Source organism: Oreochromis aureus, linkage group 19 (assembly GCF_013358895.1).
Source record: "Oreochromis aureus strain Israel breed Guangdong linkage group 19, ZZ_aureus, whole genome shotgun sequence".
In the NCBI taxonomy this organism is placed as follows: Eukaryota; Metazoa; Chordata; class Actinopteri; order Cichliformes; family Cichlidae; genus Oreochromis; species Oreochromis aureus.
Window position 1 is genome coordinate 22,246,164 of NC_052960.1, and position 19,748 is coordinate 22,265,911.

The 19,748-nt window shown below is 43.3% G+C and overlaps 3 protein-coding genes across 4 annotated transcripts; 2 read left to right on the forward strand and 1 right to left on the reverse strand.

The window, feature by feature from the left end:
• Positions 1-149: 149 nt before the first annotated feature.
• adss1 (adenylosuccinate synthase 1) lies at positions 150-4,125 on the forward strand. The gene is made up of 13 exons (XM_031742370.2): positions 150-405; positions 1,262-1,364; positions 1,450-1,512; positions 1,597-1,647; positions 1,748-1,814; positions 1,939-2,046; positions 2,147-2,228; positions 2,317-2,443; positions 2,581-2,735; positions 3,268-3,392; positions 3,520-3,617; positions 3,717-3,866; positions 3,960-4,125. Exons 1-13 carry the CDS (start codon positions 217-219, stop codon positions 4,010-4,012), a joined length of 1,371 nt encoding a protein of 456 aa, XP_031598230.1. The 5' UTR covers positions 150-216; the 3' UTR covers positions 4,013-4,125.
• A 1,017-nt stretch (positions 4,126-5,142) lies between these two features.
• On the forward strand, positions 5,143-9,012 carry siva1 (SIVA1, apoptosis-inducing factor). Its single transcript, XM_031742420.2, has 4 exons — positions 5,143-5,331; positions 5,667-5,837; positions 7,127-7,280; positions 8,797-9,012. Exons 1-4 carry the CDS (start codon positions 5,211-5,213, stop codon positions 8,843-8,845), a joined length of 495 nt encoding a protein of 164 aa, XP_031598280.1. The 5' UTR covers positions 5,143-5,210; the 3' UTR covers positions 8,846-9,012.
• A 4,638-nt stretch (positions 9,013-13,650) lies between these two features.
• zbtb42 (zinc finger and BTB domain containing 42) lies at positions 13,651-19,213 on the reverse strand. Of its 2 annotated transcripts, none has more exons than XM_031742377.2 (2): positions 18,982-19,213; positions 13,651-17,773 (listed from the first exon to the last, which is right to left on the reverse strand). In XM_031742377.2, exon 2 carries the CDS (start codon positions 17,757-17,759, stop codon positions 16,167-16,169), a length of 1,593 nt encoding a protein of 530 aa, XP_031598237.1. In that variant the 5' UTR covers positions 17,760-17,773; positions 18,982-19,213; the 3' UTR covers positions 13,651-16,166. The 2 variants fall into 2 exon arrangements, with proteins under 2 accessions (XP_031598237.1, XP_039459654.1); XM_039603720.1 differs by lacking the exon at positions 18,982-19,213 and adding an exon at positions 18,075-18,431.
• Positions 19,214-19,748: the final 535 nt, after the last annotated feature.

Below are 19,748 nucleotides of genomic sequence, written 5' to 3' on the forward strand. Positions count from 1 at the left end.
AAAAGTAATGTTTAAGCAATTCCACCTTCGTGACGGTTGTGTAAAAACTGTTATCTCGGTGCTTCAGTAGCTTTGGAGGTGATTTGTTTGAGCACAGCTACGTACTTCTGCGCGTCTGGCTCTGACATCATCGGATATGCGGTTACACATATGGCAATGCTGCTCTTGGAGACAGTTGGGTCTTCTTGAGGCGGACAGGCTCAAGGCAACACCATCATGTCGCTCAGCTGGTCGGGGAAAGACCAAAAAAACGCAAATCAACCGGCTGCCACCGGGCAGAAGCGACCGCGTAATGACGCGGGGAATAAAGTGACCGTGGTGCTCGGTGCGCAATGGGGAGATGAGGGGAAAGGGAAGGTCGTGGATTTACTGGCCACCGAAGCTGACATTGTCTGCAGATGTCAGGTAAATATGTGGATTTGATGAGGACTGTGAGTGGTGCTGCTGAGTATTTTTGCATGAATTCGTGATCTCACGATATATTCTGTGACTTGCTGGCGCCTGGTAATGTGCAACAGGTGCGAAAGCGAAAACACTCGCACCTCCGAGACCCCGGTATACTTAACGCTAGTGTAGCTGGGGATATTTTTCCCCCATTACAATAAAGCGACGTGTTTATATTTGTGAGGAATTTAAAATATGCAATAGACATCTGTGACAGCTCAATATGAATGTCTTAAATACTGTCATACATCATGAATAAGTGCACTTTTTCAAAACCCTGACTACTCTTTTAATGCTTGTAATCGACCTAACACCTCGGGTAAATTTCCCCTGACTGACTCTTTCTGATTGCATTAAATCATCAATAAAAAACAGCTCCAGACAGGTCAGTCTGTGACCCGGCCTTGCATAAGACACATAACGGTCAAGAGGTCACTTCAGCTCCAGCAGGCACGGAGAAGGCTGTCAACAGCCTGCAGTGTTGTACTACTGACAGGACTAGCACCCTGTGTTCTGAAGGCTTGAGAGCCCAACCCACTGGGCTCCAGGGGTCACATTCTCAGGCTGGCATGATACATGAGAAGGCCAGGACTTATCCAGGGGGGAACAGAGTGGAGGATCCACCAGCAACAGCCAAGTCTGTTAGTTAAAATAGGTGCTCGAAAAGCTCAGGAAAGAGGGCGCTTATCACTCATCATAAAGATCAGACGGGGCATGTCAGTGTGACTAAAAGTGATGAGGTGGCCTTGGGTGTTTGATTGTACATCCTGGTTATTGCCAGTTACTATAATTATTAATAATAAACATTGATCCATAGGGCGGGAACAATGCAGGACACACAGTGGTAGTGGATGGGAAGGAGTACGACTTCCACCTTCTCCCCAGTGGGATCATTAACCCCAAAAGCATATCTCTTATTGGTAAAGGCTTCAATTTCTATTATTTACAGAGATGCACTATTATTCAAATATTTACCCTCACTTGCTTTTTCCCTTGATCTTCTAGGTAATGGAGTAGTTATACATCTACCTGGTTTGTTTGAAGAAGGGGATAAAAATGAGAAGAAAGGTATTTTTAGCAGAAATGAGTGAAACTAGCATAGACTCAAATTAGCACGTACTCATGTAAATGTGATTTCTATTCTCTGACCAGGTCTGAAAGGCTGGGAGAAGAGACTCATTGTCTCAGACAGAGCTCACCTTGGTACGTCTATGAAGATTCCATGTTTAAATATATATATAGCCTGTTTAATTCATCTTTTCAAGGTTGCATCTTATCGATCGTTTTTGCTGTCTCTCCACAGTGTTCGATTTCCACCAGGTTGTTGATGGCTTACAGGAAACTGAAAGACAAGCGCAAGAAGGAAAGAAGTAAGGGTAGCGATAGTGAGGAGGGCAGGACACCATTCAGAGTCAGCCTGACCCTTTCCCAAAGGACGCAACACAATAATTTATTGAATACAACACTGATCTCACACATTGTTTTACATAATAGCATTGGAACTACCAAGAAGGGCATTGGACCTGCATACTCCAGCAAAGCATCTCGCACTGGTCTACGCGTATGTGATCTCCTGGGTGACTTCAAGGACTTCTCTACTAGGTAGGAATGGTGTGTGAAACTCAGGCCGAGGAGTCAAACCCATTTGTATACAGTGATATGTCATGGGTAAGTGTACCAAATCTTTGGTAAATCTTTTTAGATTCAAGAATCTTGTCCAGCAGTATCAGTCCATGTATCCATCCTTGACAGCTGACGTTGAGGACCAACTGAAAAAACTAAAGGTAGACACTGATAAGAGTGATGTTATTGAGTGACTGTCTGTTATTGTTCCAGCACTGTGACATATCTCTGTTTTCTTGCTTCATGGAGGAATTCGCTGAGAGATTGCGGCCGATGGTTAGAGACGGTGTTTATTACATGTACGAAGCTCTTCATGGCCCCCCTAAGAAAATTCTGGTTGAAGGGGCCAATGCTGCTCTGCTTGACATCGACTTTGGTAGGAGCCATAGCAATAGTTTTGTTGTTTTGTTTTGTTTTGCTTTTTTTTTTTTTTTTTTTAACTTTACTTTGGATCTGGGTGATGAAAAGGGAAAAAAATCACTGCTACTGTAACATACAAAATTGTCTCTCTAGGAACATATCCTTTTGTGACATCATCAAACTGCACCGTGGGAGGAGCATGCACCGGTCTCGGCATCCCTCCGATGAATATTGGTGACGTGTTTGGCGTTGCAAAGGCCTACACGACCAGAGTCGGCATTGGAGCCTTCCCCACCGAACAGCTCAATGTGAGTGCCTGGTATCGCAGCAGCACTTGGCAAATCTTGTCACGCGTTTGGCTTTTGGCCTTCACGGTCTGTGTATTGTAAAAAGAGACACATGACATGTTATGTAACACCCAGATATTCAGCTTGACATATACAGTTTGTTTGTGATCCCCCAGTTGACACACAGGCAGCAGGGCTGGCAGGCCTGTGTGTGAGGGGGGGGGGGGTATTCTCACTGAGTGCAGCTGTCAAATTTTGTGAGAGACGGCTCTTTACCTCTTTTCCAGATCACATGTTCGCAGGGATAAATTTAGGGTCAGACTCTTAGTTAAGGATATATTTACTGTGTGGCCTGGGGTTAATGTTACCTGTGATGGGAACAGGCCATAGGGACTAAGGTCAAGATGTTCAAAGTGTATCCTCCAACTCGTGATGTTTTATTGTACTTGGCTGTGTGTACTTCAGGTGTACTGAATATGCATGTAGTTTTTTTTTTTTTCGATCTTTAGGATTATAACAGGCAGAGATGTTTATTTCTTGTTTATTTCTGTAGGCAATAGGAGAGCTGCTGCAGACGAGGGGTCACGAAGTGGGTGTGACCACGGGAAGGAAGCGACGTTGCGGCTGGCTGGATCTGGTCATTGTCAGATATGCTCACATGATTAATGGTTTCACCGCGTGAGTGATTAGGACTGGTGCTCATCTGGTGTTTTGTGGTTTTTGTGTTTTATCCCACGAGCATGCCATTTTCTGATTAACCACACATGTTAAATGGTTTTCCTGTGACATGTCATTTATCCAACAGCATTGCTTTGACAAAACTTGACATTCTGGATGTCCTGGATGAAATTAAAGTTGGAGTTGCCTACAAACTCAACGGGAAGAGAATTCCTCACTTTCCAGGTAGTGGAAAAGAGTAAATAATTTGCTTCATTTGATGATCTTTGTCTCGGACTGACTGATTAAAGAGTTGGTAATAACTGGTTTCTTTTCAACACAAAGCCAACATGGACGTTTTGCAGAAAGTGGAGGTTGAATATGAGACCTTTCCAGGTTGGAAGACAGACACTTCAGCAGCTAGGAAGTGGAATGACCTTCCAGTCAAGGCACAAAACTACATCCGCTTCATTGAGAACCACATTGGAGTTCCTAGTATGTGTGAGAGAAAATAACACACTCATGTATCTCAATATGAATTTTCTCACACATAACCAAAACTCTTTGTGCTCTTTTCTCTCTTCTTAGTCAAGTGGGTTGGCGTTGGAAAGTCCAGAGAGTGCATGATCCAGATGTTTTAAGTCTTTATCCCACCCCTTCCCTTGATGGAAGCACTGGCAGTGTGTCAAGTTGAGGCATGTTTCTCCAAGTTACCTTCACTACATTATATAATAAACAAATATATAAGCTTCGATCCACGCTGACTGTGTTTGTTGTGTTGTAGTTAAATATCCCACTGTTTTTGTGAGTCAAAATATTGGATTTATATATACATTTATAGCCATGTCGCAAATTAAAAACGTGGATGTGTTTCCATGATCCAATAAAGAAAATGTTTTATGATAATCTGATTTCTGGAGCCCGGTATTACTGTTTGCAAAAATTAATATAATAGTCTATATATTAATAATGTACTGTTAGCTGAGTCCATTGTGACTGTGTTGACTCCATCACAAAGATAAATTAATTTATACATTGATCTTTTCTTTGATTTCTAAAATCCATAACGCACAACATCGACGACAGTCCATGAAGGCAACATGAAAAGCATTAGTCACGTGGGAAAGTGGCGCACTTTCCGGAACGGGGCTGAGCGCCCACGTGACGATAAAACGTCCTTGTTATTGGCTCCTATCTGCCTCCGTTTCATTTTTCCCGCAACAAACAAGTGTGGTCCTCCGTGGGAGCAGTGTTGCCAACTTAGCGACTTTGTCGCTATATTTAGCGAGTTTTCAGACCCCCTAGCGACTTTTTTTCTTAAAAAAGTCGCTAAAAAAAGACGTGAAAGCGCGTATCGCTTTTACTCTCAACAAGCAGCGGGTGCTGTAACACAGTCAGTTCTTCTTTTACTCTTTTACTCTTATGCTGTTTTGTGGATCACAAGGTTTAAAACTACTTATAAACACACACACACAAAGTAACTCCACCAGAGTGCCTATTTCGGATCACTTTTGCCGGTCCAAGCCCGGGTAAAGGAGCAGGGTTGGAATTGTGACATTAAAAAAACCAATAATTGCTAAAAAAAATTTAATTTGTAGTTCTAAATAAACTCTAAATGCATTTAGGACGTTTTTTACTCACTTTATGTCTCTTCCACAATGTTATTTCTCTCTCCAACAACATAGGTTACAATTATATTAGCATGACCAATTATGCAAATTAGGTGATGACGTCATTTAGCGACTTCTAGCGACTTTTAGGACAGCCAATAGCGATTTTCCTTACTGAGGAGTTGGCAACACTGCGTGGGAGTACGCTACAGCACTTTTAGCAACCAAAATGACGAAACGAGCTTGTCCTTTTCCGGAAACATTTTCTTCCCAATACAAAATACACATTGGGCAACAGGAGCTGAATAATTACGGCGTGTTTGGGAACAAATACAGGCAAGAAATATACGGTAAGTTCATCTTTCTGGGTATTGTGTGGCTTTGCTGCACCGTTAGCTAATGCTAGCATCATCGTTGCGCACATACCTGTTAGGTAAGCTTGCGCTGTTAGCTTCAAGTATATCGTCCTTTTATATTCGTTTTAAAATTGCGTAGGTCACTTTGATTGTATTTGAGTGTATAGTTAAACTACACTATCGATCCTACATTGTTCATTAACTTTGCCTGCTGACATCAGTGAGACTTAAATAAAACAGACTTTGAATTGCTATGAACATTAGCTTCTTGAGTTCAGCTGGATTACTGATTTAACCCCTAAGTGCCCCCCGCTCCCGTTTTCTCACAGAAAAGACGAAAAACCTACTCTTCAGCGGTGCCAAGGCAGTGATGGGCAAAATATGGACCGGAGAGGAGAAGTCCGTAGAGCATGAGCCCCCTGCATGCAGCCATACGCTTCTGAGGGGGCAGACACTGATTGGACATGATGGCAGACTCACAAAAACAAGTGGTGCACAAGGTGAGCCTGAACTGAAGCAGATGATGAAGAGTGTGAAGTCTGTAGTTGATGCACCCAGTAAAGGATATGCAAAAATGAAAAGCAGAATTGAGAATTAGTTTAAATGTGTGAAAAGTAAACTGTTCAGTACTGAACCAATACGGATAGCCGACGAACCAGTCAGTTTTCAGTGCAGTGTGGTCTGGTGGTGTGTGACCATCGCCAGAGTGGTTTAGTCCAAAGTCTGTGATAAGATGGGAAACAGTTCTTGATATGATTATTGAGCAAAAGGTAAACAAAATACACGTGAAAACAGTGACATCTAGTGACACACTGAACCTCTTGTAAATGGAACAAAAGTAAAAGTCCATGTATGCGGTCTTTTTGAACCTATAACCTAATGAAAACTGCATGATATCTGTAAAGAAAAGTTAAACTCAGCTGTAATATGTTTTAAAAGTGCGTTTAGTGAAAAAAGGAAAGGGCAGGTGTATAAATGCTTCCACTTCCATTTATTATGTTGGTGTTAATGATGACTCATCCAACACAAGCTTCATCCAACACAATTTTCGTAAAAAATAGAAGGTGGATGACTTTAAATTCCTGGGGTCAACCATCCAAAGCAATGAACAGTGCACAAAAAAGGTGAAGAAGAGCGCGAAGGCAGGGTGGACTGTTGGGTTATTTATGACAGAAGGATAACAGCAAGAGTGAAAGGAAAGGTTTACAAGATGGCAGTGAGACCTACTGTGCTGTAAGACAATGGCACTGACACAAAGACAGAGTTCCAAGCTGGAGGTGGCACAGTTAAAGACATTAAGATTTTAATTGGAAGTATCCAGGATGTAGAATAGAAATGTGTAGGTCATTCTGGAGACAGTTGAGAGGTAAGACTGAGATGGTTTGGGTGTGTTCAGAGGAGGAATAGTGGATATATTGGACAAAAAGATGTTGGAAAGAAAATGGGGGAAACCATAGAGAAAATTCATGTATGTAGTAAAGGAGGACATGCAGAGGGTTGGTGTGACAGAGGGAGATGGGGTGAGATGGAGGCTGTGTCACTCCTAAAGGGAGCAGCCAAAAGATCTACCAGGTCGAAGAAGTTTTCCTAGCAGGCTTGAGTCTCTTTAAAAAGTGATATTGAAGTTTCTGAGTTCAAAGAAATGACAGCTAGTCGGTTCAGTTCATGCTTTCTACCAGCAGATGTCAGCGTTATTGCATGTTTGGATGCTTACTTTAGTTGCTTTTAACCTGCGTGTTTTCCTGAATGCTTTGTTTCAGTGTACTGTACGGATGTCTCTTTTATTTAGGTGCACCGGTGCCTGCTACACGTTGCTGTGTCTGTCAGAAGAGCCAGGGATCCAGAACACGGTGCTCACAATGTGAGCGCCAGGTGTGTTCCTCCTGTAGCCGGCAGTGCTCCGGGTGCTCCAGCCTCTGTTGCTCCGTTTGCACCATCATAGAGTAAGTCACATTTCGATTTTCCTTCTCGCTCAGTGTCCCTTAGTGTCAGATGTGTCAGCCATTGTTTAAGTTGAAAACCTTAAAATTAAGTCACTGTTGTTGTTTTTTTTTTTAATTTATTTTATGATTCACAGTATGCTTGTTTGCTTTCCAGACATAAAAGGTACAAGTAATAATATAACTGCAACTAGTAAAGTTACCAAAACCAAGCGCATCCATGACTGATATCCTCAGCTGGGATGTCATTCGTATAAATGCTCAAGGTAGTTACTAGGTGTGTTTTGGAAAAGCACTTGCCGTGGCAGTGAAGATGTGCCTTTACATGTGTGGGCTTCAAGTTGTTAATCGTCATCTGTTGAAGGCTTTCTTTTGTGTTTACTCTGAACTGAAGACGTGTCATCGTAAATGATTTCAGTTCAGTGTTTTGTTTTGTTTTTGTATAATGCCAAATCACAACAACAGTTTCCTCGAGGTATTGCATTTCATAGCGCATCTCTAGTTTTGTTGACCACACTAGGAGCTTTGCACCACATGACGCATTTACCCTTGCAGACACGTTTGTACAGTACTTTTATTCACGACATACAGCACGTTCTCGCTCTCACACACCAATAATTCACATCCCACACCAGAGAAACTTCTCAAAGTTCAGTCTCATCGTGATGCAAACATTTCTGCAGCTGGGAATCGATTCACCGACCTTGTGATTATTAAATGACCCACTCTGCTTTATGAGCCTCAGCCACTGCTCATCAGTCCACACATATTTTACAATGAAATTTGTGTAATGATTTTTTTTTTTTTCTAAAGAGTTGATTTAGTATAGATGAAAACTTGGTGGCGAGACCGGACCAACCATGTAATTAAGGAGTCTAAATATTAATACAAGTGGCATGTTTCAGTCTTTTAATGTTCAATACATTTACATAATATTGTAATATTGTTGTCATTGTCAGGGCTTTTGCAATGTCTCTGCTTTCTTCACACCTTCCTTCTGCCTCACTATAGAACTAGAAAGGCTACATTGGTGAGGGACATGAAAGTTTCTATAAGTTTTGGGGGAAAATTTGAGGAAGCTTGTGTTGCTGCACATTATGGAAGCTGATTCAGAAAGAGAGAGCTAAAAATCAATGAGAGCAGTAAAATGTTTGAAGGAAGAGATGGATGAAATCCATGGTGAAATCCAATATTAATCTCAAGTTGTTTTAAAACATGCAAATGTGTTGTATGAAGCTCATGTTGGGGGTAATTGTAAGATCTCTGGTTCCCTGGTCATTCTGATCCCATGCAAATTGGGCTTAACAGGATAAAGTGTTTTTTGTTTTTGGTGGGAACGTTACGTAGTTCACAATGCTTTCAGTACAGTCATTGAAGTTGGGAATTTTTTTTCCTCATTACTATGTTCCATCAGGTTGGATTTCAAGTCCTTTACAAGGTGTGCAATGGTGTAGGTAGGGTATGTCTGTATGAACACGCTCGACTTCTGTGTAAATTGTACATTTTCTCTGTTCCACAGTTACAGCGGACGATATGATGAAGTACTGTGCTGCAGCTGCTCAACGTAAAGGGAAGACCGAAGGACAAACCAGATGTTTATATATGTAGTTGTCTCTTATGAAATATTACTGAGACTGAATTTTTATACCTGATGTTTTTATGTGATCCAGATGTTTGTAAATATGTATTTCATTCTGAAATTAACTGAAATAAACTTCAACACTTTTGTATACAGCTCTTTGTATCTTGATCTGTATTTTGATTGTTATAGTGTGTGACGAACCAAAACTAGAATCGCACAGGTTGCACAGGTGTCTGTGTGTTTTGTGGGTACAACCATCAGCAGGTGGCAGCAAACTTCAAGTACTTGGATCGTGTTCCTCTCAGACTGGGCACATCCTGTGTGGACAAACTCATTTCTCTCGCTGTGCTAAACAGGCAGAGTTTCAACCTTTTAGTCAAAGTATGTAAGTTTTTGTCTCGGCAATGATAATGAGATTCCGATCCAGCCTTTCTTTTTTTTTCTTCTCAGCTGACCTTGAGAATCTCCTATCAAATGTATTTATTAAAACACAAGACCCAGAGGTTGAACAGAACCAGACCTCTGCAGCAGACAATTTGGCTACAGTCGTCCCTGCTGGACACGACCTTGAGGCGCAGTCATCACTTTCTCTTTGGCTGCTGCGTGTCACTGACGATGACTGGTTTCAGGGTCAGGTATTGTGCGCTGTGAGTAATTGTTCTTGGCGGTCGGCGCGTCTTTACAGAAATCAATCATGTGGCGTGTTTTTACAGATATTAGCTTGGATGAGCGAGCTTCCTGGAGCTCGTGGCGAATGTGCTCTGTGAGCTGTTGAGTCACATCCCGTGCTCAGCGGGCCAGTTGTGCCTCCTGTCTTAGGGGAGCTCTTGCAGTTGGTGTCCGAGGGCACCGCTTGATTTCTGGCTGAGTGAGCAGACAGCTGCTGGCAAGCAAGGCGTCAAGTTGTCTGCACATTTCTTGATAAGGCTTTAAGAATCTCGGAGATGGACGTAAAAGACTTGAAAGAGAGTTGCTTTTGAAGCTGCACTGAGTTACAGATGAGATTCAGTGCAAAACATCCTTAAATTTAAAGCAGATGGATAGACGGTATGAATTAATTTAATAGGCTGGATAAATGTATATAATCCCAAAATACAGTACTCATAAAGTTGGAAGATCTCTCCATGATGTATCTATACCCGCCTCCCATTAGTTGTTGAGGATGCTGGTGCTTCCCTACCCCAAACACCCTACCCTGCTTGTTTAATGCCATAATGGTGTGATGACTTAATGTAACTTGAAAACATAAGAGTGCAGCTGTCCAGGTTTTCAGCACAACCCTATCCATGACACCAAAAATGACAACAAGGTCACGACATGCTCTCCTCACACCAAGAATGGTCCACGACTGCGAGGAGGAGGAGAAGAAGCGAGGGGGGAGGGGGGGGGTTACGCACAGTCACCCACAGCGCTCCAGACAGGACCGACTGCGGTCGGCCAGCGGGAGCACGTGGCTTTGTCTTTCACCCATTCTTTTTGGGGGACCAGCTGTGGTCTGAGTGTGCTGAGCGTTGAGCCCAGTGATGCTGCTGCTATAAATATGCGTCAACGAGTGTGAGTAAGTGACAGCTGTACAGTGGACCAAGGACACACTGTCTTGGCACTGTCAGGGCGAGCGAGTCCAAAAAAGGCAAACCCACTGTGAGGGCACTAGTTGATATGTATTTATGCACTTTGCGGCGACTGATGTGTGATGTTTAGGTTGCAGATTATTATTAATACCTTCGATTCTGCTTTTAAGCGTGCGACCAACCCCCTTCCCGATCATGTTGGGGAGTAAATGAAGATTTTTTTTACTGGAAAGTGTTTCGATTTTTCTGAAAGTCGAAATAACGTGCTCCTTCAAAATTAAGTGGATGATAACAAGATGCGTGTGTGTTAATATGGAAAGGGAGAGGGTGAGGGGTGTGGAAAAAAAAGTGTGTGTGTGCGTGCGTGCGTGCTGTCTGTACACAAGTGCATGTGTGACTGTGTTTGTGTGCCCTTTTCAAGTGTGACCACCTGTCTTTTGTTAAGAAATAAATAAATAAACACAGGCCACACCAGCTGTCCCTGGCAGTCTGTCCCTTCAGAGGTCAAGGGCTCCCACCGCTGGCCTTGTTGAGGTGGTGGACACTTACAACTTTCCTCTCAACTTCTCTCAAGTACCTCTAAACACCACGCGCACACACAAAAGCACACAAGCAAAGGCTCTTGGAGGCAAATGAGCTAGGCTTTGAGCCTCAGAGAGGAATGTTTTATTACACCATTGAGTTACACTGCACATATCCCAGCTCGTCACCCTGCAGCTAAGCCCTATCACATGGCCCCTGCTTTCCATGTGAAGGTTTTGGTCCATAACACACACACATTCAGTCACCAGGCAGTTTTAAGCCCTGGGTCTCGTTTGGCAGATGCGAGATGTTGGTGCCAGTGAGAGCTCCGAGGCCTCGCTGCTGTGGATGTTTACAGGTTGAGGTGGCCACGGTGTTGCAGAGGGTCCTTATTAACTGTGAGCTGGCTGGGGCTTTTTTGGGGGAGAGGAGGGGTGTTTATGAACGATCTTGGGAGGACGTTGTTTTCTTTATGTCGGAGCTGCCTGGCCAGCGCCACTGTGTCGTCTGCTTGTGCATAAAGTACGTGCTGGGGAGCTGGGCCAGACAATAGCCTGGCTGAGCTACTACCCACGCACACAATAGAGTGGTGAGATGAGGCCGAGGTTTGGGGCCATGGTTTTGGGGACTGTGGGGGTGGAGGCAGGGGCAGATGGATGCAGCCCTTGTCTATATGGCGTTCCCAGAAAGGGTGAGCTGGGATTTGGGGGAGGGTGGTGGGAACCCGAGCACATCCCTATTGGGATCACGTAGCAGAGCAGCTGGATTTCTTTCATGGTGCAGCAGGGAAATAATTAAAAGTTCTCGCCATTGAAAATGTCCAGCGAATTGGCATGAAGTTACTTGCAGACACACACACACACACATTGGTTAATGTGTTTATATACACATACGTGTGTGTAGTTTGTTGCAGCGGGCACAATCAAGTTGAGTTTAAGTAATAATTACAAGAGAGTCAACTGGGTTTGTTTATGCCAGGTTTATCTCCTTTGGAGAGTACTGGCAACAGGTCAGAAAACAATAGGGGCCCCATCCTGAAATTGCTCTGTCCTTGAGTTCAGTTTATGGTTTCAGAGGGATCGGGCCTGTAAGACCAGCAGTATTATCACATTGTGTTGTCTCTGTACACATTGCAGCGCTGCCCACACACACACCGTCTGCCTGATTGTTCCTCCTATGTGTCAGGCGAGGGCTCCTCGATAACGTTCTTGGGTTGTCAGAGTCTACTTTTATGTACTTAATAAATTGTCAGCAGTAGCTGGAAGGTAGCTAGAAATAACCAAACTCCACACCAAAAAAGAAAGTTGTTCCATTTAATTCTAATCTTAATAAAGACCTAAATCAAGATTGTCACATTTCCACAGCACACACACACAAGCACACTCGGAAAAAAAACCCAAAAAGAAAATGCACGTACAGTTATAGATCAACGTAAATTGCCCCAATATCTAAGCCATGTCAATTCTCCTTAAAGATTGTCCTCTAATCTCTACACCACTAACACTGAAGCAATTTTACTATAAAATATACTTTTCTTATTAAAAAATTATATTAAATTCTAATGGCACTTCTACAAATTCTATTAAAAAGATTTCCGTTTGACATTTAGAAGTTATTTTTTCCTCCTTTTTTTCTTTTAAACCAAATTAAACCCGAGGCAGTCAAAATGTTGCACAAGAAGCATATGCAATAAATATTTCTCATGATTATACACAATTTCACAGTTGTAACCTGCAGAGGACAAAATTCCAGTCGTTTTTAGACTCCAAGGATGATACAGCAACGAGTTAGGCAAACGCCGCCCTCGATTGAGAGTAGCACTGTTTCAAGTCAACAATCCATTTAAAATAAAAAATTTAAAAAAAAAATCTCAGTGTTTCACATTCAACAGTGACAGTTAAAAAAAAAAAAAAAAAAAAAAGTGGAACAAGTTGTTAGCTCCCAGTAGTAATGGCTATTGATAAAAGCCAAAAACACAAAAAAAGTCCAGAAACAAAAATTTATTCACACACATTTCAAAAACTTCAGTGTAATCTCTTGCAAAGCAGCTATAAGAAATGCACTTCCACATTTTACTTTAGTCTTAAGTTGACATTTTGATATGATTAAACATAAAACAGCAGGGTTCTTTTTTTTTTTTTCCTTTTTTTTTGTAATGTTTCAGCGGGCCATTGTTGCTGTGATACCAACTTTACCGCTGCCTCATTTCGCATCTAGGGCGAAAACTGTACAGTATAGAAAACAGGGCTTCTCCAGATGCAACACCTATGCGTGTGTCTACAAGGCACATTTGGTGATCATCCTGGAGCTATAAATAAAGACTTCAAAACAAGAGAAAGAGAATCCTTTACATGATGTTAGTTTTCTACCTCTTTACACATGTACATTAGAGAACAATTTCAACTCGCACCGTGTACAAATGTTCCTTTAACAAACAAAACCAAAACAGACTCACAGAATCTACAGCTGCTGTGTGTTCTGATTGAAATATCTGTCATCAGCACTATGACACATCTAACTGAAATAGATCTACTGTTCTGATAAGGTACTGAAGTGATGCAAGCATGACAAACAGGAGTGCTTTCATCCATCTAGCCCCATAGCTGACTTCAGGTCAGGGAGTAGAATTTAAAAGAAAAAAAAAAAGGGGGCATTTTTTTTTTGGAAAAATTGCTGAAAACCCAAAGTAAATTTGAACTTTTTTTTTTTTTTTTTTTTTTAAAGTCGAACACTGAGGGGAGGGGGTGGACAATACTCTTGATTGATGCGCAACCAAATGACGCTGATATCTCCTCAATGCAGAGGAACAATGAAGCATTTATCTACTGCATGCTGGGATGACAGGGGGGGGGGGGGTAGGGGTGTTCTTTGATGCCTCCAAACAATACACCTGTTTACAATCTCCTTGGCCTCCCTTTGCTAAATACATTTCTCACATTCCAATGGCTCCATTCAATACAGAAAGTGCAAAGAGAGACTTGAACTGCTTTTCCTCCCCAAAGCTAGGAGAGGGATACACCATGATCACTTGAGAACTACCTGGTATTTATAGGGGGTTGGGGGGGGGACAATACCTGTATTGTCATTTCTATAGGTACCCAGTGCTGTATCGGTGTGGCTGTGCTTGTGAACAACTGTTTCTTCTGGTAGAACAGCCGTCCTAGCAGTATTAACTGCTCCGATTTGTGGTGAGGCAGGGTCCAATAAAGTCTTGAATATGGAAAAAGAGCCAACCCCCCGGGGAAAATGTGACGCTCAAGAGTCTCCAGCCTTAAACACGACACCTGACTATCGAAATCTTAAATGGGTTGTAACATGAAAAAAAAAAGAAAAGAAAAAAATAAATCATTTGATAAATATAATATATATTTACATTAAATATACAAATTGTAAGAAATAGCAGCCTAGACAATAGTGTTGAAACTATACGCATGCTAAAATCAAGTGCTTCTCTATTTTCCGTTTGACAAATCTTGAATACTCCGTAGAGATTTCTACACCATATATTAAAATACAAATACAGTAACTTCAATTTGCACAGAAAAAAACCCCCAAAACTGGACAGCCCGCCCCAAAACACAACAGCTAATGAGTACCAAGATCGCTAGGCAAGATGCAATGTCTTTCAAGCTTATAGAAATAAGAGCTACCGCTACAGTAAACCCCTGAACCAAGTCAGACTAATAAATAAATTCCGATCAAGTCTTCTCAGGACAGATTAGACAAAAATCATGAACTTTTAGTGCTACACCCCCTGGTAAGAAATCCATACAGCATCTAAATGAACAGAGAGAAGAAATCCAAGAGCAGCATCGCTAAAGGCTCCAACGTCCTCAGTAGCAACATAAAACACATCCAGTAAATTTGTGTGAAAAGGTTATGAAAAAGAAAGAAAGAAAAAGAAAAGGTCAGTAGATTAAGCTGAATGGCACAGCTTTGATGGTAACAATAGAGAAGATACTGGACATCCACCTGTCTCCCCCCCCCCCATCTGCCTGCTAAAGAGTCTGTCCTGAACACTGTCAGCATACCCTTTAAACCAAGAAATGAAGTTATTTACTCACAACTGTGTGTTTTGTGTTTTTTGACAAAAAGGTTGACATGAGTTTGGTTTATTACATTCTAATTTTATTAAGGGCACTCACGGATTAACTGGCTTCCACAGTAGAGGATTACCTTTGTTACTACCTGGTATGTGGAGTGTAATCCAGATTTTTTTTTTTTTTTTTTTTTTTTTTTTTTTTTTTTTTTAAGAGGCCTGACAGCTTAACTGAATTTAACCAAAAGGCATCACATTATCATCTCATTCTTGTCTTTGTAAGTACACTAAGTGAAGTTTTAAGCGTTACAGTAGGCACCAGTGTTTCAGGCGTTACCTTTAAAATACTCTTAACCTCTTTTTAAGTGGGTATTCTACGCTCGCTCACGTGAACAACTAAAGAGGTGGTGGTGGTGCGATGGTATGCTTGCTTCTTCTCACAAAAACAACATAGAAACTTCATTTCAATGAAACCAAACATTTTAGCTCCACAAAAAGAAAGAAAGAAAGAAAAAAGAAAAGAATACTTCCAGTAGTCAGACTTCATTACTTTTGCTGCCTTGTGATAAGTTTACTTGTTAAGGACTAAACAAATCCCCCCAAATAAATAATTAGAATAATTATAATAATGTAGGTGTTAAAAATAATCATATATTGCTACTCGCGGACGGTTCTGATCTCCCATGTGCACAAATAAACTCTCTGACGATTGTATTAACGTATGTTAGCTTTAGCTATCATCCACTTGCCCACAGAGTGTGAATGCAGGATGCTTTTTTTCCTCATCTCTCGGCAAATACACGCCTCAAATAATCTCAGACTGACACAAAAGACAGGAAAACAAGTGCATCATCTGATTTGTTCACCTTCATTGACACTGATCTGATGTTTTTCAACAGCAACCGTGTCAAGCTTATCAGCCTGCGCCACTCTGACTAACCGTCTTTTACCCTCATGTACAGCTATGACGACACAGTCCAGCACAGGAAACAGCTCCAGTTTAAACGTTGCTACATGTTTAACTTGAGAAATGCCACGTGGGGGTAGAATCCAAAAGATATGTCTCAGACAAACTGCCAGCATGTTTATATAGTGATGGGAAAATTGATCAGTAGTAGTATTCAGTGTATGAAAGAGACATTCTGTCTTGTGTCGTGGCACCGGTGAGAGGCGTTTTATCCGATGGCGAGAGTCTTGACAAGGCCACAGTGAAACTTCCTGATGTGGCGGTAGAGGTCCCCAGACTGGGTGAAGCGCCGCTCGCACCACTTGCAGGCGTGAGGCTTCTCCCGTGTGTGAACTACAGCGTGCCGACTTAAGTTGTGGGAGTACTGGAAGCTCTTGCCGCACTGGCCGCAGGTATATGGCTTCTCACCAGAGTGTGTGCGCTCGTGACGCTTAAGGGTGTACATGCAAGAGAAGGTCTTGTTGCACTGCATGCAGGTGGGGACCGAGCCGTCAGGGGACAGCTTGGAACGGGCACCGTCCTTTTCGCGGAAGTGTGAGCTGAGGTGCAGTTGCAGCACGTGGGGGCTGGGGAAGACTTTGCTGCAGAGGGGACACATGCACACCTGTTGCCCCGGGGGCAGCAGTACTCCACTGGAGGTGGAAATGTCTGAAGAGGCCAAGTCGTCTTCCTCCTCCTCCTCGCTGTCCCCCAGCAGTCTACCCCTCCCATCCACCTCCCTGCCTGGGGCGCTCTCCCTCCCTCTGCAGGCCTCCCCCTCCTCGTCCATCAGGTCCTCCTCCTGGGAGAGCAGGGCGGCTGTGGAACCGTTGTTGCCTGGGAAGAGGGCAGCGAACCCTGTCACCACTGAGCTCCTGGCACTATTCCCAAAGCGCTGGCTCTCAGGGCTCATCGGCTCACTGTCCTCCTGCTCTGACAGCAAGTCGTGTTCGTCTTTAACAAGTGGCTCAGTGCCCTGCTGCTGGCTGTCGAGGGCCAGCTGTCCCGAGACGTAGGAGGGGTGTAAGGGATCTCTGCTAGACAGAGGCTTGAAAGACAAATCCAGTGCACAGTCCATGTCATCTGAAGCCCGGGACCTCTGGGACAGCAATACGGTGGAACTACTGACATCAGCTTTTGTTTTTCCAGCTGTTTGGACGCAGGGCTCGGCCTCTGCTGACACATAATTGACACCTACAAGGTCCGGGGACCTGCCAGAGTGACCGTTTGCCTTCTGCCTGCTCTGCGTAGACCTATCACAATCTGTGACAGCCAGCCTGACTTCAGTGTTGTCCATGTCAAACTCTTCCGCCGGGGGGGCCCTGTGAAGCCCCTGAGACGGTGTCTGGGGCTGTCGCTGAATGAGCTGCTTACTGTGCAGCTCACCATCTGAGGAATTTTCCCTGTCCAGACAGCTGAGTCCCAAACCCTCTCCCATCTTTTCATCCAGGGAGGAAAGTTCCTTGTCTTTAAGCTTGCCTTTGCACACTTTGACTATATCGTACATGTGGAGGTAACTGGCTGCTGCCAGGACATCCTCCACAGGCAGAGTGCTGAATTCCAACTTCCCCTCATACATAAATTCAAGGAGCAGGCTGAAAGCCGGGGCTGTCACAATGTCACTGTTGAGATGCACAACGTCCCTTTTGTCTAGCTGGTCCCTGTAGAAGAGATGGAAGTACATGCTGCAGGAGGCCAGCACGGCTCTGTGCGCTTTGAATCGAGCCTCCCCAACAAGAACAGTGCAGTCACAGAGGAAACCTTGGTGACGCTGCTGACTCAGACACTGCAGCAACTGGCGGCTATGGTCTGGGAACTCCATTCTTCCTTCATAACCTGATGAAAAACAGGAAAAACAGGATACGGGATAAACGAAATGAGGGCACAGTTGAGCTGCCGTTTCTTTTTTCTAAGGACACATAAAGCGAGCAAAACCATACATAAGGAAATAACTTGAGACAAATTGCGCAAAAGTGTCAGCAAACACACGATAAAGTGCTTCCAAATGCAAGTTTACAAGGTTTTGCTGGACTTAATCGGGAAAGATTAAACATCTAGCTAATGATCAGCATCAGTAACTTTATCCAACATTCTTTCCAGTGGTGCAGGACACACTGCGCTGCGCTCGCCCACCCACCCATGTATCACGGTGTAAACGGATCCACTCTCCAAATTATCCAAAGTATTCCGGTCTGTAGTAGTGTAGTCCGACAGCCTAGCCCTCGCGCTTCCGAAAAAAAAAAAATAGCCAAAGTGCACACACACACACACAAACAGCGGTGTTTACAGGACAAGCAAAGCGGGATTGGGAGCGACAGCACTCGACCATCGGGGGAAGGAGGCAACGTGAACAAAATAAGACCGGTGCAGAGTGAGTAAACTGGTGCTCTGTTTGCTAATTACACTGCAAGCTGTGGAGTCAGCTGCTCTGACATCACCGCAATGGAAACGCTACCTCCAGCTGTGCTCCCCTTTATGCCATATGTTAACTCCGGGCTACACAGTCCAAAAAGAAGATAAAAAATACACACCTCGGGGGGGAGGGAGAAGATTTACTGTTATCACGAGATTCCACGGCATTTACAAGTTTTTCAAAACTAAGTAATTTATCACGCATCCGTGGGTTACAGTAAAAAGGCTTTGTTGCCTTTTTTTTTTTTTTGCTCCCTGAAAAGACTCGCGCGCACACAAATGTGTTTAAATGGGTCAGTTCAGAGAAGAAAGAGGGATACGGCAAGTTAAAGTAAGTTAAAGTTAAGCTGCATAGGGTCTCGTGTTGAAGTCTTATAATTTAATTAAGATTTCTTTTTTTTTCCTAAGATGAAGAAAAGTGTTCGCAGGAAAAAGGGGGCCAAGGGCGCTGTGAAGCGAGCTTCACGTCCGCGTTGGGAAACGCATTGCTGGGAGCCTTTTAAACAGCAGAGGAACTCACACAGTAAAAAGCCAACTGCGCTGAACGAAGCGGCGCGGGGACACTCTTTTAACTTTCGCTTTCCTCGTTTCAAAGCTCACACACACAGAAAAAAACATCCCGCCGTACTCACACGTATTTCTGCCCGCTTCGTCGTCTTTTTGTCCCTATAAGCCCCGGTGTCCTTTCATGATGTGCGGCCAGATGTTCGCTTCTCCTTGTCGTTTCTTGAGCTCCAGTCCCGACCCTGGGAAGGCAGGCTGCACTCAGCGCTGCTGTGTGTCAAGCAGGTTGATAATGGCACAAATCTCGCGATATCGCGCCGCCACAATAAGTTCTGTACTACTCCGCGAATTCACACAGCGGCAGCAAGTAGCAGAATACTTGGGAGGAGGAGGAGGGTGGGGGCGTCAATTGGCTGTCTTATTAAAACACCTGTCCTATTAAGAGGGAGGGGGCACTGTGATGTGTCGCCTTTTGTGTGGCAGCATGATGGAAGTGGGCAAATGGAGGAATTGCACATGACACAGTTGATATTTTTTTTCCACTAAAACTGGTTTGTTAGGTAAAGCTACAAGTAAGCAGTTTATTAAGAGAAAAACTCTAAGCTCAAACGAGCCCTTTTCTTAAGAGTATTCGAGCCTGTTTAAAGTTAAGCTCCAGATTTAAAATTTGATTAATTAACTTGCAAACCTCAAGCACACATTAAATTTGTTGCTTGTGGTTTTTAGAGCTGTTGTGAATAAAAGAAATACTTCTTTCTCCAAAAGAATTGGTATCTCTAAAAGTATCTAAAAAGTGATCAAAGAAATGTACTGTAACACAGAAGGTCAGCGGTATTTTCAGGGGAGCAGGAAACCTATAAGGGCTTTGTATCCTCTAAGCCTGCCTTGAGTTTTG